Below are 17,819 nucleotides of genomic sequence, written 5' to 3'. Positions count from 1 at the left end.
AAGAAAGAAAAAAAAACTTCTTAAAACTTCTGGTGTATACTTCTGGTGTATATATGTATATATACACACACACACACTTTTTCATTTTACAGCATTTATACATCTTGGTTAATGATAATTTATATATGATTCTTTTTGGTTTTTAAATTCATCACTTTATATTAATAAATTGACTAATGTAAACATATGACATCTGTTCTTATAAAAACTATTAATATTAACCCATTTTGTAAATTCTTTAAAAGTAATGTTCATTGTTGGGCGATGTTAGGCTAATTAACTTCACTTGCATGCACTCTGCAAATGAAATATGATGATTAACATTACGATTTTTGCAATGCTTTTAAAAAAAGCATGCTTCGAGGCTCTTCAGATGAAATATGATACAGAGAGATTATTTGCTATAACTGTGCTCAGACCTTGTGTTATTTGCTAAAACAATTCCTAAACAGCATTTGTCTCTTGCTTAGTATTGTCTGGTAGCTTAGGTTTTTACTGATTATTTTTAATGAAAGAGTATGAAAGCAAAAAAACATTATTTGATTTGAAATTCACAATAAGTCTCGAAACGTGCATTAGAAAGTCTCTTGAAGAAAAGTCCAAAAATAGGGTTTCAGATTTCCTGTTAATAAGAAGTCATTTTCTGTGTTGTGTTGTAGGGTAAAATGCCTGTGAATTTACCAGTGCCATGTTGCTCGCATCTTTTCCATTTATCTACAGATTTTTTTTCTTACAGTGCAAATGAGTTAAATTTCTACTTTCAATTAAAGTTACCCAAAGTAGGGGCAGAAGTTATCCAATGAAGGATTATGAAGATACATATTTTTTTCTTTCAAATAATGTGTACCGATGAATCACTCGCAGTGCAGGAATGTCTGTTAAATCAGTGCATTTGATTTCACCTATACTTTAAGTAGCTTAATAACTAGAAAGGCAATGTGACCAGCTCTGTTCTTCTGTAACATCTGGACTAAACTGATCGCTCCAGCTGTCTGGATTTCCTCAGTTCATCTTGAAACGCTTCCTGCAATCCCAGCTGCTCATTATCACTTCTCTTGTCTTGCTTTATGACTTCCCTCCCTCTCGCTCTTTCCCTGATGAAGGACAATTAAAGATGAAGAGAGGCCATAAAGGCCCTTTCTCAGTGTGCTGATGCTGCAGTGGTTGTAAAACGGCGACACAGTGAGACAGTGTTTATCTGAGAGCATCTACAGTGGACTAACATTAAACCTTCTGTTTATTCTGTTTATTCCAGACTGTTTACACTGTCTTTACTGTCACTTTTAATGCATCCCTGTTGAATAAAATTATACATTTCTTTCTCAGACAGACAGAAACCTGAGTAGAAGTGAAACCACATTTAGGATTTTTTCAATCATTGTTACAACAAAAAGGGAGAACAGTCTCTATTGTGTAAAAACATTAGTTGATAATCTAATGCTCGCATAAATCACTGATTGTTTTGCTGGATTTTGCACTGCTTTGCAAGTGCAAAACACAAACTGCCTCTAAAGCAGGAATGACCTCGAGCAATGTCGCAATATTGTGTAGAAACAGCACATGAGCATTTGAGAGGAGTCTGAAAAACTGAAGTTGCCTTGTGAATTACCATCCTTGGAAATCTTGAGTAAGTTTGGCACACATTGTTTGAATTGATCCCTCATAGTCTAATCTAGTTAGAAGAGCTGTCAGCCCGTTATTAACCTGCACTGACCTCGAGGAGATCTGTGTGATTGTGTGCATTTGTGCCTGTCTGCCATCTTTGACCGTATTTTTCATATCTCCTCTATTAACCCAAAAGGAATCGTCCCAGATGGGCCGTCAGTGGCCCACCTAGTCTGCTCATTGTCTGACCCTGGCCTCCCCTCCGGTGCATTTGTCACTGCCATCATTGGCTTTCATGGTTCTCCATCTCTCTCTCCATCATCCCTCCATCTCGATGGCCTCTGATGAGTCTGAGAAGGTGGGCATGAATAGACTGAATGCGGGAGGGCTGAGGGTATTAAGGGGGATTTGGGGGATTGAGGGTCTTTTGCTATTGAGGTGCATTAGACATGGTCGGCGATGAAGTGTCTGCCGCACAGCGGAGCCAAGAAAAAGAGCAACAGTACGCATGTGACGCATGCTGCCAGAGAATTCCACTGAAACTCGATGCATTTCCAAAAGAATTCGAAAAACACACCATTCGTAAAATTCTACACATCCCCCTCCCCTTGCTGTGACAGTTTTTCCTTATTAACTGGATTTTGAGAGTATTGTATGAATGTTGTATGAAGCTGAAAAGTGCAATTTCAGCGATAGTAGTGTCATTAAGTGTAACCGTAAAAATAAGTACAGTTTTCTAAAGGGTTTGGTGAACACTTCCCCTGTCTGCTATTGGTGAGACACACGGAAAGTCCCGCCCACAATGAACCAGTGTTGCCATTTAGGATGGGAAGTTTATGTTGTTTAGGGGCTAAATCAACTTATAGTTAGTTGTTTTCTGCATATCAAACTGGTATATGAAAAAGTGTTTTAACCCTGAAAAAGGCAGTTCACACATCAGTTTATTAAATATAATGTAAAATCAAATGTAAATATTTTTGTATCTGCTAAAATGAATCTTCAGCTGAAAATGTTTCAAATTTTTATTTTATTTTGAATATTTAGGTATTAATATGTTGTTTGGACAGGGTATTCTCTGTTTTGTTTTTCTCTTTTTGATAAAATAATAATTGTGTATAAAAGCTGTTTTTTTTACATACAAAAATGTAATGATGCTTTCAACTCAGTGTTATTTTAATATAATTAAAATAAACATTTATATTTTCATTTTCAGTTTTCATTTAAATTTTAATTTGGGGTTTGGTCATTTTTTATGTGCTTTTATAATTTTTTTTAATAAATTTTAATTCACTTTATTTTTTATTTATTTCAGTTTTAGTAATTTTTGTACTCATTTCAGATAGTTTCCAAGGCAACTTCATTGAAAATTTATATTTTATTTTAATTTTAGCTTAATTTCAATTCCTGAAAATTATTTGCATTTACGCAAGGATCACTCGTTGAAAAATGAATGTGAAAAAGTTTAACATTCAATATGGCGACTATAGAAATGCCAAAAGGCCAATAGTTATTTTGATAGGGGCATCAGCTGTTATTTATAATCTTGACATTGTTTTGAAGTTGGCTTTCCTTTTTAAAGTAGTTTTTTCTAAATGAAAACTAGCTGTTTGGGGGTGTTTCTAAGATGACCCGAGACTTGCCTTATTAAAGTATATGAGTATTTCCATTTGAAACTTTTATATGGTATCAAGTTTAAGTGAAACAGTACAGAAATGTGGAAAGGGTGGGCCTAGTTACAGACAGAGGACATCAGACCACGTCTCTACAGAGTGGCCAGTGTTTGTTGTGTTTGTGTTTGTGTAAAATCAAGACAGATGCTGCAGTGGTTTCTCTGTGACGTGTCAGGAAGTATGTTGAAGTGTGATTGAGCATATGTTTGTGTTGACTCGAGGACTAACAGGGAGGTTTGTATTGAAGTGAAGTTGTGTGTGTGTGTATATATATATTCGGAGCTTATGTAAGATCTCAGGTGTGTGTTTATGCGTTGGGCTTCCCTGAGCCTCAAGCGCTGTCAAACACCTACTGGAAAATTAATTGTTTGAACCGTTTTAAGCTTTAGGGAGATCATTACAGAGACCTATTGATTCCCATGACAAGATGAAAATATATCAAAATCCCTTCTTCAACTTATAATTAAACTTTTAATGATCTGCTGGCTCATCGTCCACAGGCTGACAATTACAGCAAAATCAATGTTATGTTTTAGAAAAACATTGTGTTGAACCGCTGCGGGTCTTGGAAGAGGTCCAGTCGTTTACTCTGATGAGAGATGGAGGTTAATTAGATTAGAAAGAGCAAGACTTACAGCATCAGGAGAAGATGAAGCCGTTTCTCTGCATTCTGTCTGTTTATCTGTCCGGTGAACTCTTGCTGTCTGGTTGTCCATCTGCTTTCTTTCTATTCTTCAAGAAAGTCTCAATCTGTTATCTATACTTTCATCATGTACAACATCATTTTCATCATTTGAAGATTTATACTGGTTTTCCATAGAATTACAATTAGGGACTGAAGCTTTCAGAAAGTCCATATTGCAAGTCTTTATTTATTTAATAACATGGTATATTTAAGAGTGCATTAAAAAGAGTGCAGTAATGGCCACTCTCTTTTCCAGTGATCTGGATTAATTTTTCCCATAAGGATTTTTAAAAAGTCTTTTTTTAAATGGTTAAAAGCCATGAACTAAACCAACCAATTATGAGGTGAAACTAATTACAAACTTTTATTTGAAGCAAAAAAAAAAAGACAAGACTTGACGGCTTTAATGGAAAGAACTACAATCCCATGGAGCATTGTGAATAACACAGTCAAATTAAAATTGATGTGTGAAAAGTATTTTGAGAGTGTAGGTAGACCGACTCAATTATGTCATTTGTGGCATTCCCTGCAAGATCTTTTGTTACGATTAAGTCTCTGCAACTCTCCGATTAAAGGTTTAAACGTTATCGTTAAAATCAATTTCCCTAAGGTTTTCACTTCCCAAACCCGAATGTTGCTCTTTCTTCTCAGGACTCGGTCATCGTTCCTGAGTACAGAAGTGGTTGTTGCTGTAATCATGACAGCATTGCCGTTCCGGCTCGGACCGCTGTCCTCCGCTGGACTTGTCATCTTCCTCCTCTTCTCTCTGCCTCTCGTCACGTCACAGACGCCATCACTCCCAGCGACCTCTGACCTGGAGTCTGTGCCCTCTCTGCCTGAAGAGTGCAGGAGAAAAATGCACCCCGTTACCTCCCACACAGGTGGGTGTAAAATACCACGCTCTCTCCTGCCCTTTCCATCATCGCATTTGAAGCCAAAGGTTAAAATGATAAGCCTCTGAATGATTTTTTTTTCCTTGAACATCTCAGTAATATTGGATGAGCTAGTAGAAGTTTTACATAGCCAAACGTCCACACTGCAGCTAGATCAGAAGAGACCATCTAACTGAAACTGAGCTGGGATAAAAACTGTCAAATGAATGGGAGAAATCACATTGCTCATTATGATGGCTGTGACTTTCATTTACATGAGCCTTTTTGAAAAAAAGACATCACTTGGGTTTTATTATTAAATGTGCATTAGCTGGACCATACTTATTCAGCAGGGATGCATTAAATTAATCAAAAGTGGCAGTACAGACATTTATAATGTTACAAAATATTTCAGTAAATCAAAAAAAAAAATGATGGGGAAAATTGAGCTTTACATTACACATTATAATACATTCAAATATAAAACAGCTATTTCAAATTTTAATAATATTTCACAAATTGCTGTTTTTATTAGATTTTTATATCAAATAAATGCAGCCTTGCTGAGCAGAAGACACTTCTTTAATATTCAAAAATATTAGTAAAAAACTCTTTAAACATCAACAACTGACTATCAAACAGTAGTGTAGCTTGATTTGGGCCAAATAAGTTAATGACACTATTGTGTACTCAATTACACATTATTGAAACATAACCTTGACAAACCTTGCAAACCAAATTGCTTTGGAGGGACTTTGCTTAGATGTAAAACACCAAACCAAATCCATTTGTTGCACTTTGACACCTGAAATTGCCTAAAGTCAGTCATTCAGATTAGAGCTGCCTGTTTTGAGGAAACTTCTGCCGTTTTTATGTGCAGTATGCATCAGCCCGTCCATTAATGGCCTGTTGTTTTCATCGGAGACTAGTTAATTGCCAGCTGCCTTTTATTGGTACCTGTCCGTGTTTAACAGTTTTAATCATATGCTGGCCAGATGGTAAAGGTTAACACAGCAGGAGTATTTGTTTCTAATATCACACACTAATCGACACACACTGCTCTGTGAGTATGTGAGGCTAGACTGTTAGTGTTATATTGTCCTCTGTTATTGAAGTGTTAGTGAATTGCAGTATAGTTTTCTGTTGGCGGGTGAATGTTCTTTGTGCCAGAATTATATTTTGATGGATTGTAGTAGTTTAAAGTCTGTCAGAACTCTTCATTTTCTATTGACTGTTTTGGAAAGATTTTTAATGCCAGATTTATTTGTAGAATTTTTATCTAAGATCAAATTCAACTTAACTAACCTTATTCCCACCATGAATAAAACCGAAGTAGCTCATGGCGGTAAGTTAGAAACAAACAAAAGTTGCAGATCACTGCTTTACACTAAAGACATTGAGAGAGTGATTTTGCCCATCGAGAGAGATTCAGGAGCATTTATTGTTTTGTGAGTGTGAGACAGTGTAGTCGTCTGTTTTAGGGTGATAACGACTCTGATTTACACCAGCGCTTGCTTCAGCAATGTTTGGAGAACTAAATGAGCTCCTTACACAGTGTTTCTTCTCTTCAGCCAAACTGCTCCTGAAAGCTCTGATCGTTTCATCATTAGTCACTGTTTTCTTTTTGCCACTAAAACATTTCCAGACATTTAAATCACACATTTTAAAGGTGCTATACGCAATTTGACTTGTTCTGCTTTTTTTCGCCTGGTACACAGTAGGATTTTCTCTACGATTTAACCATCTTAGACACGTTTTTGGAAATCATAAAAGATTATTACTGAACAACTGACACAGACACTGATTGAAGCTATGAGTCATTCACTCACCTTCATATTCCAGTGTTGGTAACCAATTTGGAATCCTACTGAACCAAACAATACAATGGAAGCCAATGGGAATGGAAACTGTTTGGTTTACCAATATAATAGAAGATATTTTGAAGAATGTTAGTAACCACACAGCTTCGGTTCCCTTTGACTTCTGCTGTATGGGATTGCCTGTTGTATTCCTCATTTCTGCTAAATGAATAAATGTAATGTGGACACAAGATACAATGGAACTGAAACAGAAACTGCTTTTATGTTCCACAGAAGAAAAAAGTCTTCTAGTTTAGACCGACATGAGGAATATTCTGATGTGAAAGACAGTCGATGTTGCACAGTCTTGGCTTTTACACAAGATTACACCAGGCTCATATCGTGCAATCTGACGATCAGAAAGAGTCAGAAAGTGCAGACTTCACCAAAATGCTCTCCTTCGAAATAGCTTTTGTGTTTTTTAATTGACTAAATGTTCTGATGGGCAAATCAGCACAGTCTGCTTCAGATGGACATATATTAATTTAGCTGTTTATGAGTCATTTTTGCATGTTTTTCTAAAAGAACTTCTAAGCACTTTTAAGTGATGAAATAACATTTAGGTCCACTGCATCTTCTCCTCCTTCTCCAACAAGCAGCAGCCAATGACGCTATTGTTTAGCAGTACACTCACACACACATTACTAAATGATTTTATACGGTTATTTTGAAAATAAAAAGTTTGTTGTAGTGTGTTACTGGACGCACACCCCAAAAACTAGTTTTGCAAAGGTTGCATTTAAAGTTTCAGAAGTCTATTCCTTCACCTCCTCTCTGTCTTTCTGTACGAGAGTTGTGTTGCGGCTGATGATGTGATTGGGCGTCTGGTTTTGTGAGTATCACACCTCATTAATGGACTCCCAACCTCTGTGGCTGTTTCTCTTAAACAGGACAGCATATATTGTTGGCTGGAGTTCACCAGGTTGCCAGCAGCTGTCTCTGCCTCTGAATTCATTAACGTTGTTGGTGGGCTGTGAAACTTGCCATTGTTTTTAAAGATCTAATCATACACTACTCTGCAAAAGTTTGGGGTCAGCAAGATTAAAAAAATAAATACAAATAAAACTTTTGCTCTGCCTGTATGCATTAAATAGATCAAGCGCAACCGTAAAAGCATGCACAGTGATGAAAAATGTTTGTTATGATTTAACTTTCTGTTCATCAAAAAATCCTGAAAAAAATGTATCGTGTGTCAAAATTATTAAGCAGCAAATCAGCATATTAGAATGATTTCTGAAGGATAATGTGAAATGATGATGAAAATTCAGATTTGATCACAGGAATAAATTACTTTTTAAAATATATTCAAATAGAAAGTATTTTTGGTCAAGTCAGTGCAGCCTTGGTGAGCAGGAGATACTTCAGGAACAAAAGTTTTTGTGTAAATTGCATCAGTGCATAATTCGTCTTATCATGAACAAGATAATTAATGCATGAATCAAACTCTCTTAGACAGTTCCTGACACGGTTTACTAAACATCTACGCTGTATGTGTAATACAGAAGTCGCTGAAGAGTATCTTGTGGGATTTTTCTCAGTTTGTGGTATTACAAACAGTGAAGCCAGTAGATAAACAGCAGATTAAACGTGTTGGCTCACAGCTAACTGTGACTCTGTTCTGCCGTAGCTTTGAGCCCGTGGCTGTCCTCTTTCTCTCTGCCTGGAGTGAATGACTACTCACCGCTCGCACTCGACCTCACCAGGAACCAGCTGATAGTGGGAGCCAGGTAACACACACACACACACACACACACACACACACACACAGACACACACACACAGAAGCACAAGCCCAGCTGAGACTGTCAAACCTTAAGCCCCTCTCTCTCTGTAGGAATCATCTCTTCCGGTTGAGTTTGAGCAACGTCTCTCTCCTGCAGGTAGGACTCTCTTTATTCTCCTTCCCATCTGTCCATCCGATCATCTCGACGTCTCTAGAAACGCAGAAGCAGCATTGTCCATTTAATTCATCCCATGCCAGACATACACTTAGACTCAGTATTTTATTATGATTTCCCACATGTTCGAAAATGCTGACGCACAGAAGCAGAAATATCCGACAAATCAAACACAGTCACACACGCACGCGTTCAGTAGCATCTGGTATTGTGCAGATGTTTGAAAAGCATTGACTTCCAAGAACGCTGCGTCACGGTCAGCATCCTGATTTGAGCTCCTCTCTTCTGAATCGCTTGAAAGGAGGAACCAAACAATTGTTGCAAGTTCATTAAAAAAAAAAAAAATATATATATATATATATAGACGTCTGCTGCAGATTGTGTTTGAGGTGAGGAGCTGCTGTAGACAGCTGGTAGTGGGTTTGTCTTGAAGGATGATTCGAGACCACCTCTGCACTTAGCGTGTGGTGGGAACGCTGAGATTGTGTTGTGCTTGCGTGACAAGCCTGATGAAAGCTTTGAGCACTTGTGTGATATTAAAGAGTGACTTCGCTGGTGTTTGTGGAAGACCCTGCTGGTGAATCTTCTAAACGTTCACCGTTACCCTGAGAGGGGTGACGCCTTGGAGGCAGATCTCACAAGAATCTGTCAGAATCCAGTGATTTAGGGTGACCTCATGACCCTGTGTCCACAAGAGTGACCCACAGTCACCCCTCGAGCAAACACACACACACACACACACACACACACAGCAGTATGGCAACCTCCTCAATGCACTCCACTACATCTCTGTTCTGAAAAAACATATTTCACTCACATCATGTGGATCGATGGGTAAAACTGCATATTTGAAGGAACCAAAGATAGAATTCTGACAATGTGGCCATTATTAATGAATGTCATTTCCATTCCATCATTCATCTTGTGGTGCAAATGATATTTTAAAAACACTTTTAATAAAAAGTCAGACACTTTGTTTGAGCTTAAACAAAACAAAAATTCAAAGGTGATTTTAGTCATCTTGGTAAACAGTAAGTATGCAAACATTTGAAAAAAGTTTTAGGGGCAAAATTGTTGGTTGTGGTAAAAATGTTGCTAAAAACTGTTTAAATTTTGTTAAAAAATTATGAGATCGTTGTCACACAATAAATATTTAAATTGTCTATTCCATTCTTTTTTAAATAAAAATGTCATTATTCATATTTTTATTTTAGATTTTCATATTTTAAGATTGAAAGTTTGATTCTGGGACAAGGCTAATAATAAAAGCTATACATTTTTATTTTATTTTATTTTATTATTTTATTTTTTATATTTTATATTTTATATTTTATATTTTATATATATATATATATATATATATATATATATATATATATATATATATATATATATATATATATATATATATATTATTTATTTATTTTTATTGAAAATCAGTAAAGTTACACACATCAGCCCAATCCGTCAGTATATGAATGATAAGAGACGTTTGAATCTGTTGCATGTCAATGATTTATTATATCCATCTTGAAATCGTTCTGGATTAATGTTGGTTCTGGTCAGACTCAGGACCAGGTCGCAGAGAGAGATCGAGAGGGCAGATAAGAGCGTTTTAGCTGAGGTCAAATGATGGTGCCTGGATGAGCAGATCTTTAGTGTTGGAGAAAAAACATCCAGGGGTGACACAAGTCTGACCCTCACAGATCTTCTCAGGGAGAATCCTGCTCTTCAAATAATGACTGCAGAGGCTCGGTTAGATTGATGATTGCCTTCTGAACCCTTGTGCTCCCTCTTTTTGTTTCTCTGTCTTTCTCTTAAACAACAAGCATGAAATGTAGTTTGCAGAAGTCAAGTGAACAGATGCAGTTTGTCAGAAAGTGTGTAATCAGCTTCTTTTGCAGACGAGTGTGTGCTCATCAGAAGGGCTCGCTGCTTTTCCAGAATGCAGAGGCACAGATGTCACTTATCCATTGCAAAATATGCACTACAATCCATTTTCTTTTTATATTAGTGCATGCAATGTTGTGCCTAAAACTTTTTAAACTTACACTAAACAGCAAAAGCACTTAAAGAAAATTGATCATGCTCAGAACGGCATTTTTACAACATTCACAAATGGCAGTATTTCAGGCAGTCGGTCATGCATCGCTTTAATTATTGCTTGATTGTTGCATTGTTTTATTTGAAACCTCATGTCCATTGAACATCAATCTTTGCTCCATTAAAGTCAAAGCAAAGTTTTAATGGGGCTCTTTAATATAATTTTAGTTTTGTAGTTCCCTTTTTTGTATCCTCAGTGGTGACTTTCATTAAACTCCCATTACTGTAATAAAGTTACTCTGTTATTTAAAAACAATACTGTCATACAGACCAATGATGCATTGCATCTAAAGCAGCATAACTCAACACAGTACTAAGTACTATGGATACATATATCTACATATACATTTTAAATAATATATCTTTATTTTTTTCTCTTTACAGTAAAGATACATTTTTGCTCTGTCATTTAGCAGATGTTTTAATCCACAAAATTTGCATTTATTTGATCAGAAATAGAGTAAAAACTGTCAAATTGTTAAAGATTATGTCATAAAACGTCCCCCGGCTCAGACGTTAATCCATGAAGAGCTCAGTGTTTTGTCTGTGACCTTTCCACTCGTCTCAGGATCCTCACAGTTCTTCAGTTTATGCCTTCAGTAAGCGTCACGTGATCCAATACAAAATCATGCTTTATGCATCCTTCTATAGTGTGTGTGTGTGTGTGTGTGTGTGTCTGTGTGAATGTGGTCTTCATCGTTATTTTCTAGCCAAATGACAACACAGATAAACATGACAAAGCAGTCTGTGAAAGGAGAGGGAGGGACGAGGAACAAAAGAGAGGAAGAACGTCTAAAACGAGTGAAACAACGCATTCAAGGGTTTTCGTTTCAGATAAGGGAACCAATGCGATTAGGACAAACCATCCAGTGTTCCCTAATTAAGTGTCACATAGTTGCTTTTCCTCACTATAGAGTCATATTGTGTTTACGCAGAGAAACTTTCTGCCTTCCATCTTTTTTATTCTATTATTGTGCGTTTCGTACCTTCAGTTTAAGGAAAGAAGCTGAGTGAAGGGAAGATTTGGGAGAAATCTTATTCTTACTTATTCTGCCTCCTAATCATTATAACAAGAAAGGTTATCAAAGTTGTCATGGCTTTTTAAGGTAAAAGGCATTTCGATATTTGCACTTTACAGAATTTGTTGGTTCAGGCAGTTCGTTTATAGGAACAGGTGGAAGTAAACAATTTACAGATTTGTTTGAATCATCTCGGTGTGATCTTTTACAATTTTTGTTGTGAACTAAATTTTAATTACTGTTGTTTATGATTCTGACTTGTCAACACATCACAGTTTTACATGCAAACAAGGAGTGATGAATGTGTTGTGAATCAGTTCAGTCGAATCATTAAAAAGAATAATTTACAAATGTGAAAGCAGGAAAGATTTTCAGTATGTCTGGCAGCTGAAACATTCCCTAGGTAGTGTGCACTACAGACAGACAAAACAGCATCTTCATCTTGAGTTGTGAGTGTAATAGTGTGTGTTGTAAAATTGCTACAAAAATGCTGAAACACAAACAGTCAGATGCATTCAACATTCTAAAGTGCTGGACGTAAAACCATAAAAGTTTTTACTTAAAGTCAATGTAAAAATAAAGACAACTGAAATAAACTGGACAAAAAATAAAATAAATGTCTTAAGTGTCAATCTTTCGAAATTGAGATTTGTACATAATCTGAAAACTGAATAAATAAGCTTTCCATTGATGTATGGTTTATTGGGATCAGACAATATTTGTCCGAAATGCAACTATTTGAAAATTACAAAATTTCTTCATGGAACATGATCTGTACTTAATAACCTAATGTTTTTGGCATAAAAGAAAAATCTATACCATATTTTGACCAATGCAATGTTTTTTTGGTTATTGCTAAAAATATACCCCAGAGACATAAGACTGGTTGTGTGCTCCAGGGTCACACACACACACTTGAGGTTGAGTAAAACATGGGCTAATTTTTATTTTTGGGTGAACTAACCTTTTAACTAATTCTAAAATCTTCACAAGTTAAAATAAAAAATAAAATAAAATAAAATAAAAAATAAAAATCAAATAGAAACATTAACTGAAATAAAACATTTACAAAAAATAAATAATAATAATAATAATAAATTCTGGTAGTTTAACTTTTAGACAGTTAGTTTGATGTCTATTTATTACGACATATTACAAATAAATAAAAATGACAAAACAGACAACAAAATTACTGAGGCATAACTAACATCAATATGAAAAAAAAACTAATTAGAAATTAATAATGGAATTTAATTGATCAAATCTAAACTAAAACTTAAAAATAACTAAAAACTATCTACACATAAAAAACAGTATCTTATAAAAATGACAAAAACACAACAGATTTACTAATTTGTAAGTATATAATTAAAACAAAATACAAAAAATATTCAAAATAGTAGAACTAAATTACAAATATAAAACATGTATAGTATCTTACTGATACTAAAATTACATGGTTTTCAGATGTTAGTCTATGGTTGCATGACAAGCAGGTAAACCAATATCTAAAATAGATTTTTGAATTATTATGAAATTATTTATAATAAATCATTAGTTATTTGTAAACTTTTGAGCCCCTTTCATTCCCTCATGAATCTGTCCGAGTTAATGGATGCACACGATGCATGTCTTGATGACTTAACTTCTAACCGTGATGTTAATTGGCTGTAAATTGCAGGCCACAGAATGGGGAGTAGAAGAGGGCACCAGGAGGTCCTGCCAGAGCAAAGGAAAGACGGAGGTGAGAGACCAACACTGGGATCATGGAGTGTGTGGTTTATCATAAAGCTCTCTGAATGAATGTAGTGCAGCAGTAGGGTTCTGGAAGTAAACTATAATGTGTGTGAACTGAAATGTTTCCCCCCTCTCAGGATGAGTGTCAGAACTACGTCCGTGTCCTCCTGTTGAACGGCAGTCGTCTGTTCACCTGCGGCACTAATGCTTTCATGCCCATGTGTACGACTCGCCCTGTTACGGACATCTCCAGCGTCCTGGAGTCCGTCAGCGGTGTGGCCCGCTGTCCCTACGACCCTCGACACAACTCTACAGCCATGATAACTGAGAGTGGAGAAGTCTACGCTGCTACAGTGACCGATTTCTCCAGCCGCGACCCCATTATTTACCGCAGTCTGGGGAACATGCCGCCCCTGCGGACCGCACAGTACAACTCCAAATGGCTCAATGGTACGGCGGGACAACACACAACTTATCAATGAATCTAATCCTGTATAGAATATGATATTTTACATTCAAGTCAAAATAACACCTGTATATTAAATTATATTTTGTTTAAAAAATATCTAGCATATTTTAGTTTTTTTTTTGCATTATAACATTATTTTCATGAGAATTAAGCATATATTGCCCTATCTTCTCAATACCGAAAAAATAATGACCAGAATCAGAAAGAGCTTTATTGCCAGGTATGTTTACACGTACGAGAAATTTGTTTTTGTGATAGTTTATGATAGTTTAATTGTATTTATTAATACATCATGGTAGTATATTTTTTTACCTGCCTTAATTTATACATTAAAATAAATATGAACTAATTGTATGTAATGAAGTATCAAAATATTGTGTTAAAAATAGGAATGAAACATCTGGATATATTGTTCATGCTTTAAAAAAGTTGCATTAAATATAAAAGTACATATTACAGTATATTTCATTGCAACATCATTTTTTACTATGATAGCATTTATTTTTAAATAAAAACAATCATATGAGCTTATTTTATTCATGCCACATTACTGCATAAGGAAATTCAACAATGAAACATGACAAAAACTTCAAAAGTTAAGCATGGATACATTATTTATTTAAAAATGATACATTCAACTTATTTTTACTGTGATAAAAAATAATTCAAAATAAAAATCGTTGCATTATATATTGTATTTTTCACTGTGATAAAAAATAAAATAAAATTGTATTACAGTGGTGAGAATCACAAGTGAGAACAAAAACACGTAAAGGATTTTGAAGGAAAGAATATCATAATTCAAACATTTTTTCCTAAACAGTTTTTCCTAAATCACCTTTATATGTATGTCTGTTTTCTTGCAATAATTATCTTTAAGGAATTATATTTTGTCATGTGACACCACACCGCTGTCAGTGTAAGCAAGATATCCACCTTCTCCCTTCCCTTTCTCTCTACAGAACCTCACTTTGTCTCTGCATACGAGGCGGGTCGCTTCACGTACCTCTTTCTGAGAGAGAACGCAGTAGAACAGGACTGTGGGAAGACGGTCTTCTCTCGTGTGGCGCGCGTGTGTCAGAATGACATTGGTGGTCGTTTCCTGCTGGAAGACACATGGACCACCTTCATGAAGGCTCGACTCAACTGTTCCCGCTCTGGAGATGTTCCCTTCTACTACCACGAGCTGCAGAGCACCTTCTTCCTCCCTGAGCAAGATCTCATCTACGGAGTCTTCACCACCAACGTGTGAGTGGATGCTTCACGAAGGAGTGAACAGTCAGACACACGGCAGGAATGTCTTGAGGCTAGAGCAAAATAAAACTTCCATTTATTAATGTCTCATAAGCTTAAAACAACCCTTTTGTCTTTTCATATATTGTAAAATGTCATTTATTCCAGTGATCCAAGTTTTCAGCATCATGATCCTTCAGTGATATTATGCCAAGAACTTTTAGTTTTTTATGTGGATATTTGAACACAGGTGGAGTACACAGCCTGGTTAAGAATACATAATAAATCAGAGTTTGGCATCCATATACATCACAAATATGAAAACATTAGGATTAGTGCTGAATGAGAGGCTACATGAGCCCAGCGTCGGTTTCTGTTTCAGTTTTACTTTAAATTAATTTGTTTGGGCTTGTTGTTTATGTAACATATTATATTTTCAATTAAATTGAAATGTTTTGCTGTGGAGAGAGGCGGTTTAAAATAGCGTTTAGCCTAGGTATGCATGTAGTTTTTCCTAATGTTTGTAAACATTTCACTTTATTTACTGGTATTTTTTTTAGTTTTTGATTATTTTTTTTTTGTAATTTTATCAGTTTTTCCTCAAAAATCTATTTTATTTGTATTAAATTTATTTGCAAAGGACTTTGAGATGGGATTCGAACTTGGGTCGCCATGAGCGCAGTTGTACTGTATGTACTGTATATCAAATATTTTTACAATCCTTACCATCCGTTAACGGTTAATTGGTTAACCGATTAGTATGAGCATCCCTAGATGCAACATTTATGGGAGGAGAATATTAAAATAAAACATGCAAGGTTATTTGTTAAGGTTTAAGGGAGTCAGTTTGCTGCTATTTGTTCCAAAAAAGCATATCGTAAATCACTTTGTGCTTGATATGGCTGCCTTAGTTGCTAATTTGGTATTGTGGTATTTTTTAATTTGCGCATTGTCAGTAGATCACCAGCCGAACTAATTTGCTCTCTTTAGTAAATCTAGTTTTTAAAAACTTTCCAGCCCCTAACTTTTGAACACTACTCTTTTTCTATTAAGATGTACATCCTCTCATTCACAGGAACAGCATTGCTGCGTCTGCGGTGTGTGCGTTTAACCTCAGTGCCATCACGCAGGCCTTTAACGGACCGTTTCGCTATCAGGAGAACCCTCGGACCAGCTGGCTTTCCACTCCCAACTCCATCCCCAATTTTCAGGTGAAGGAAATGAACTGCTGCAGCTTTCATTTCAAAGTATTTTACTTTTACCCTGAAGCCAACTCGCAATTTTATTCGAGACGCTTGGCACAAAATGCAGTAGTCCGTTAGATTTACAGTTTCTCTAGTGTGCAGTTCCTCATCGCGTATCTCTGTGATAGTGTGGGACAGTGAATGATTCAGGTCCGGGCGGCAATCTAACAGAACGCAGTCTTCAAGACGCCCAGCGGCTCTTCCTCATGAGCGAGGTGGTTCAGCCAATCTCCACGGATCCTCTGGTCATGCAAGACAACATCCGTTTCTCCAAACTGGCTGTGGACATTGTTCAGGGGAGAGACAAGCTCTACCACGTCATGTACATCGGCACAGGTCAGGAAGGAAGAGGGTTTCACACTTTTGTCCTCCAGTGTTGTGCTCTGTGGTTCTGATAGTTTTTGTTCATTGACCAATCAGAGTACGGCAGCATCATCAAGGCCTTATCCACAACTAATAAGAGTCTGCGTGGATGTTACTTGGAGGAGATGACCATTCTCCCAGAAAACATGCAGGAGCCGATCCTGAACCTGCAGATCCTGCACAGCGATAGGTCGCTTTTCGTGGGACTTCCCAGCAGAGTGCTGAAGATCCCTCTGGAGAGATGCTCCAACTACGAAACTGAACCGTGAGTAACACGCATGCACATATCAACTAGGACATGCACTTTTAGTCAACTAGGCTTTATGCATAATACCCCACTAGTTTTCTAAAATGTTTTGAAAGAGGACCAAGCAAAGCTGCATTTATTTGATCAAGAACACTGTAATATTATTGTGATTTAAAACATCTGTTTTCTATTTATATGTATTTTAAATTCTAATTTATTCCTGTGATCAAAGCTGAATTTTCAGCCTCCTTACTCTCGTCTTCAGTATCACATTTAGAAATCATTGTAATATGTTGATTTGCTTTCAAGAAAGAAATAAAATAGTGGTGCTGCTTAATATTTTACTGTGAACTATTAAACGATTTTACTAGGCATCTTTGATGTATAAAAGTTTGTAACATTTGAAATATCTTTACTCCCACTTTGTATCAATTTACTTCATCTTTAATCAATAAGAGGATTAACTTATTTTTTTTTTTAATCATACTGATTCTAATCTTTTGAATGGTGGTGCATTTTTCACAGAAATTACCTTATTAAACCAGATTTGCCAAAAGTATAATAGATTTTAAAAAGTGGTAGCAAGCGACTTCTTTGGAGCTGAATGCAATAAGATTTTCAACACTTGTGAATAGAACACCTATAAATGATCAAACATCATTAAAATTAATAATGCATGCGTCACTCATCAAAGAAATGGACTGCATTTACATTACAGATGCAATTAGTTCTCAGATATCGGAATATGGTTATTTGTTGTTCAAGAAATGTTTCGTATTATTGTCGCTGTTGAAAACAGTTGTGATGCTTGATAT

General features: G+C 36.1%; 2 protein-coding genes across 4 annotated transcripts in view; one reads left to right on the top strand and one right to left on the bottom strand.

The window, feature by feature from the left end:
* Positions 1 to 17,819, bottom strand: part of LOC127959601 (protein unc-50 homolog) — a 922,469-nt gene that overhangs the window by 29,346 nt on the left and 875,304 nt on the right. The window lies entirely within an intron of this gene.
* The window catches only part of sema5bb (sema domain, seven thrombospondin repeats (type 1 and type 1-like), transmembrane domain (TM) and short cytoplasmic domain, (semaphorin) 5Bb), a 52,639-nt gene that overhangs the window by 18,316 nt on the left and 16,504 nt on the right, over positions 1 to 17,819 (top strand). For both annotated transcript variants that reach the window (XM_052558857.1, XM_052558858.1), the window contains 9 exons: positions 4,612 to 4,841; positions 8,319 to 8,418; positions 8,526 to 8,571; positions 13,393 to 13,455; positions 13,586 to 13,898; positions 14,880 to 15,165; positions 16,226 to 16,361; positions 16,523 to 16,730; positions 16,815 to 17,022. In XM_052558857.1, coding sequence (XP_052414817.1) covers positions 4,658 to 4,841; positions 8,319 to 8,418; positions 8,526 to 8,571; positions 13,393 to 13,455; positions 13,586 to 13,898; positions 14,880 to 15,165; positions 16,226 to 16,361; positions 16,523 to 16,730; positions 16,815 to 17,022 — 1,544 coding nt within the window. In that variant the 5' untranslated portion in view covers positions 4,612 to 4,657. The remainder of the gene's footprint in view (positions 1 to 4,611; positions 4,842 to 8,318; positions 8,419 to 8,525; positions 8,572 to 13,392; positions 13,456 to 13,585; positions 13,899 to 14,879; positions 15,166 to 16,225; positions 16,362 to 16,522; positions 16,731 to 16,814; positions 17,023 to 17,819) is intronic.

Source organism: Carassius gibelio, chromosome B6 (assembly GCF_023724105.1).
Source record: "Carassius gibelio isolate Cgi1373 ecotype wild population from Czech Republic chromosome B6, carGib1.2-hapl.c, whole genome shotgun sequence".
Classification (NCBI taxonomy): domain Eukaryota; kingdom Metazoa; phylum Chordata; class Actinopteri; order Cypriniformes; family Cyprinidae; genus Carassius; species Carassius gibelio.
The sequence above is the reverse complement of the archived record's forward strand: the minus strand, read 5'-3'. Positions and strand labels throughout refer to the sequence as shown.